General features: G+C 41.9%; 1 protein-coding gene across 1 annotated transcript in view; it reads right to left on the bottom strand.

Moving 5' to 3' along the window:
* DDX31 (DEAD (Asp-Glu-Ala-Asp) box polypeptide 31) overlaps positions 1–5,433 on the bottom strand; it is a 46,270-nt gene extending 40,837 nt beyond the window's left edge. Inside the window, exons 1-8 of the mRNA XM_009998977.1 lie at positions 5,141–5,433; positions 4,877–4,952; positions 4,354–4,397; positions 3,849–3,919; positions 3,269–3,333; positions 2,670–2,714; positions 2,069–2,110; positions 162–226 (exon numbers count right to left, since the gene is read on the bottom strand). Coding sequence (XP_009997279.1) covers positions 162–226; positions 2,069–2,110; positions 2,670–2,714; positions 3,269–3,333; positions 3,849–3,919; positions 4,354–4,397; positions 4,877–4,952; positions 5,141–5,433 — 701 coding nt within the window. The remainder of the gene's footprint in view (positions 1–161; positions 227–2,068; positions 2,111–2,669; positions 2,715–3,268; positions 3,334–3,848; positions 3,920–4,353; positions 4,398–4,876; positions 4,953–5,140) is intronic.
* Positions 5,434–5,506: the final 73 nt, after the last annotated feature.

Raw genomic sequence — 5,506 nt, 5'->3', positions numbered from 1 at the left:
GAATCAGTCACTGTGGCTGTGAAAGATCCAGGGGGATCACAGCTTGATCCAAACTCACAATCCTCTCTCCCACTATGAAAAGCACTCTAAAGAAAAGTAACAGATCAAAACGCTGTAGAGCAGAACAACCCAAAATACTACTTAAGAACCTGGCTTCCTACCTGGCTTTTTCTGATTTTCTCTTTTCTCCCCCCATTAGCACTCCAGGCACAATCCAGGCAAATGGCTAGAGAAAGGAAAACCAAGACCAATATAGGTTCTTCTTAATAAATAGACAGAGCCTAATCCAAAACTGATGTTTCTTGGCAAAAAGAGAAAGGACTGAGGCTGACAGCAGTGTGCATCTGGTTTGATCTAACAGACACAGCCTTTGTGCACCCTCTCACCCACAGTCACACATCAATGGCACCTTTGGTTCTAGCCAGGAAACTTGCTTCCCACATCATCTAGGAAGATAGAAATGCAATCATTTCTGCATCACTTCCAATCACATAATAATAATTCTTTTCCTTCTCCACATGTAGCCCAAGCGTTCAAAGACAAACTACAATGTTGTTTCTTCATCTTGGCTTTAAACAGCATCTTCCTGTGGCCAAGGAAAATTTAAGAAAACAACACAGGACCTATAAAGTTTATATACACACACACAGACACACACACATATATAAAGACCTAAGTGCACACAGTCACCATGTCTGTGAACATTAAATGTCAATCCAGTGGGCACTGGCAGGAGTTTTTGCCACTTACTTCAGTGAGGTCCAACCCTTCACTGAATCCAATATTGCACAATATTTACAGGGGAGATAATCAAAGGACAATCCTGCCATTGCCTCACTCGAGAGGAAATGCAGGAGAGAAGCAGAGCACAGCTTGTAAGGATGGCACAAATGTGTGACTGGTCAATAGGCTTAAGCTTGCACAGGTCACTGCTTGCCAGAAATGCCCCAACAAAACAGTTTCTACAAAGAGTTCCTTTTTAGGGTTTAAAATAAGGAAGATATCCAAGCAAGATACATACAATATAAACTCAGCAGCTAGTATTACAGTTTTTGTGTCAGGACCAGCTCACCCAGACTTTTTCTCTCTCAGTAATTACACAATCATATTATATCCTCCTGTTGTCCAGCACTTCCAAGGTCCAGTCGGACCATGGTCTAAATCTTCTGCTCTGGGTCACTGATACTGGACTTGGTGGTTACTCCACATTATATGTATCAAAGGAAAATTAAAGGGGGAGTCAGTCCAGGCTTCATCCTTTGAATGACACCAGAAGTCCACTCAGAATAACTTCTGATTACTATGGAAGAAGACTGAAGTACTTTAAACGTCAGCATGACACAACAAAATCTTACTTGGTAATTCCACCACTAAAAAAGACTTGGGAAGTGCCTCATTATTTCAAGGAAAAAACAACAGAAGAGGGAGCAGGACTATAGATCAGATAAATGATTTAGATACCTTGGTAAGATATCCTGCTTCAATTAAAAGGAAAGCACTATCATGTAATGATTTTAAAAGCCTTTTAATTTATCCAGCCATTCAACTGGCAAAGCAGTTCACCAAGTTCTACTCCCTCTCTGAAACCCATCTGTCCAGTATTAGTTTCAGTACAACAGTAGTTGTTACTGTGAGAGTTTCTATTAATAACTCAGACTGAAACAATGGTAGGTGTTTTTGAAAACAAAACACTGTGAAAATCAACTGTGCTTATTTATGAAAACATGAAAAAAGGGGCTGTAATTAACCACTTAGTTGTTCATTACATAGTTTAAAACATGCCAAAGGGAAATCACACTTAAATGCACTTAGAGACAAACAGATTTATATAAGGACCATGTCTCTTGCCAGATCATAGAAGGATAGAATAGTGAAAGTTGGAAGGGCCCTTAAACATCATCAGGTTCCAACCTCCCTGCTGTGAGCAGGAACACCTCCCACTAGACCAGACTGCACAAGGCATGGATTTCCTTGAACATCTAGATGAATTAGCAGAAATGGAAGTTGTTTAGCACCTTACAGCAACAGGCTCAAGGAATAAGAAGAATACAGAGCACTGAATTCTTACCTTCAGTAGTTTCTGCATTGTATCAAAACTCTGGAGCGCAAGCTATGGAAATCAACAGGAGAAAGTGAGCTCTGAAGGAGTCCTTGGACAACAAAAATGGACTACAAGCCCCTTTGGCTCAAAATGTAACATAATCTAGTCATGAATATTATCAGAATTCTAAACACAACCTTTATTTCTCTTTCAGAAGCTGTGTATTATTTTACTCTCTTGTATAATGCTTCCTTTATCATATTGGGACCTGTTAAAAAACACCTCTACTGGTTCAGCTCCACAAGCCAACTCTCAGGACAACACAGACTTCTGCTGGTTTCTGAGAATGCCCCAGGAGAAGCCAAGTTGAAGCCAGAGAAGATTTGGCTCCACTGGAAGAGTACAAGGGAAAACTACACAATTTCTGGGATAAAACCAGTAGTGAAAGGAAACGCAACTCCCAGTTACCTTCTGGGAGTCAGGGCAGACCACATTATTCCCTCACCTGACCCATGGAGTGATCATACCACTGGAATGACAGAATGGCTACGGTTGGAAGGGACCTTAAAGATCATCTAAATCAAACACCCAGATTCAGGCAGCATCAGAAAGAAAAAAGGCCACTTACCTCTCTTGTTGGGACCAACACGAGTGCGTAAGGCCCGTCACTGCGCTGCAAAAAGAGGAGACCAGAGGTTCACTGAGAGCACTGACACACAGGGCACTTCCACACCCAACTGCTGTTGGCTGCTGAAGGGAACTCTGAAGGGTGTGAGCACAAGTTTGTACACAACAGTTTGGGGTATTCCCCCTCCCAGCTTCTAAAAAAAATATAAAATCAGTCTTTCAAATCTCCATTGCCTTCTCTCTCCTGTGCTTGGAAACCTGCTCACAGTCATACCCAGCAGGTATCAAAGACTAGAAGTTTATTACTCCTAAAGTCACAGCAGTAACTTTTTAGTTCTCCAAGCTTCTAGACCACTGCCTCTTCTGCACTCTACCTTCTCCAAACCTGAGTTAGCCTATTTATCTCCTGCATGGAGTGATGGAGAATGCATAACATTGTTCTTGTATCACCTATATCTCAACAGGAAGATCACAAAAGCCACATTCACAAAAAGAGGGGGAAAAAGGTTGTTTAACCTTCTAGAACTGTGATGAACACAAGGTAAGAGTTGGATTTTATTTTTATTAATCTTAACATATATTTAATTCTGCTGCACCTACCTGTATTTTGGATTCCATTCCTTGCAGAGACTGTACAAGTGGAATTCCATAGGCGAGAGTTTTACCTTTTGGGAGAAAATGGGAAGATTTTCCATCAGAAAAAAACCAAAAGTGGCAATTACAGCACTTCAACAAATTAAGTCCCATTCAACCTACCCCTCTTAAGCTGAGGATGAGTGTGGGAAAGTTTTAATGGGAAGACTGACAGGCAATTCACTAAAGGGTTACATTAGGAAAAGTAAAGAAGTAGCAGTATCTTCCCAAGATCCATCTACACAGACATCCCACTCAAGGAACCGAGACATCCAGTTTGTTAACTCCACAGGCCTCCTGGATCTGCATTCCCAGCATAAGCCTTGGAACAGGCCCACAGGGGATGCCTGGCAGCTGCACATCAACATGCAGTCCCACTACTGCCTGGACACAGAAGTTTGCACAGACTCTGTGTCACAGCAGCCCCACACCAGGCTTCCCACCCTGCCACTTTCATGAGCTGTCCTGGGAATGGGAGGTTTTGGTTCTGTATCTGGGATCCAGTTGAATATGCCCTAGGGAAGGAGACTGACAATGAAATACTGACCTGAACCAGTCTGAGATCTCACTAGAGCATCTTTGCCTTGCAGGAGCACAGGGATCGTTTGTTTCTGAACACTGTGTGACAAACAAAACAGGGTGGGAAATAGGAATGCAACATAGGATAAAACTCTGAGGTTTTAATATACAGTGACTGCTTCAAAATTGTTTATCCCAAATTGTACACATTCATCTCTGCTGTGTAGCTACCTCAGAAGAGGTGGTTTCTAAGGAAAGTCACTAGAGAGGCACCAACTGTGAGAATTTTATCATTCGAGTACAAAATCAGAAGGCAGAACTTGAAGGCTCCACCTTCAGCTGAGACATTGACTTGCTGTGTAACTTACAAGCTACTTCTCACCCCAAATTTTGAAAGCAACAAACCCTATGGCACATGGGACAGCTTCACAGGTACTGTGGTCTTCACAAACCAACTACATATAATGGCACAATCATAGATCATTTGCTTTAGGGGGTAGTGAAGGGCAACATTTTGGTATGAATTGACTTACCTGGTCATGCTACTTATCTTTAGAACAGTGTTTATTGTGGAGATCTAGAGAGAGGATAAAGAGCAGTAAACAAGTTTCATTGTCAAACTGTCCCTTTAGTTACTTTTTATATTACAAGATGGAGCAAAAACCAGAATACTGATGTTTATTCTCTATGTTACTAGTCCAGGGCAACTGGATGTGAAAGTTCCCACATCCTCAAAATACTTCTTAGCTAATTAGACTTACACCATTGTTGGTACATCATGAAATGTCAGACTTTTAAGACCTTTGCCCTCCCAAACTAGTCTGCTGTGGCTTTTCAGTATTACAACTAAACAAACACTAAACAGTGTTGAAACAATGTGCTTTGGGAATGATTCAAGACACTGGCCAGCAAGCTGAGCTGAGACTACAACAAAATCAGGGAAGTACTCGTGAGTCTGTCCAGGTCACCACCAATAAAGGTACAGCTCTCAGCTCTTTAACCTGCTCCCTACCCAAAAGAGCATGTTTTGGGGCACACAGCCTTCCTGCCACTCACCAGATGTGGATGTAGGTCCAGCTGGCTAAAAGAATCTGTGGTGAAAACATTTTCTTGTACCTGCTGCACTGCTTTTCTGAGTTCGGGGGAACACACAAAAGAAAGAACACGGTGGGGTTAAAAATGGGATGATACCATTCCTTGTAAACAGCAATGAAACTACACATTCCAAGCAAGTGCTTTGCCCAAGGAAGGGCAAGAATTTAAGACACTGAATTTCAAGGCATTGAAAGGGGTTTTTTCCCTCCCATTTGTCTAAAATACCTGTGGATTTTGGGGATATCAGGGTTGTTTCTAAACAGGCTGGATGTCTTAATGAAAGGTCTGCTTCTCTGGCTTTCATTTTGCTTGTCAGTCAACTGCTTCTTTGGCAGAGATTTCTGTGATGAACTTCCCTTCTCCCTGCTGTCAGCTTCTGCAGCACATTTCTTGAAGGTGTTTAATGATGGCTTATGTTTCTGTTTCAAAGGTGGGCTTCCATGTGGTGACTGGAGCTTTCTCTTCAGAGCATTCGACTGCTTTAATGTTAACAGAAAAGAGAGCAAGAATTCATTCATGGCTGAGAATCAAAAAACGTGGCATCACATTGAATACAAACATCAGCCCACAGACAGGTCTCTTATTTTTGGA

The sequence above is a fragment of the Chaetura pelagica genome, unplaced genomic scaffold (assembly GCF_000747805.2).
Source record: "Chaetura pelagica isolate M959 unplaced genomic scaffold, ChaPel_1.0 scaffold405, whole genome shotgun sequence".
Classification (NCBI taxonomy): domain Eukaryota; kingdom Metazoa; phylum Chordata; class Aves; order Apodiformes; family Apodidae; genus Chaetura; species Chaetura pelagica.
This window is presented reverse-complemented; position numbering and strand designations above follow the sequence as displayed.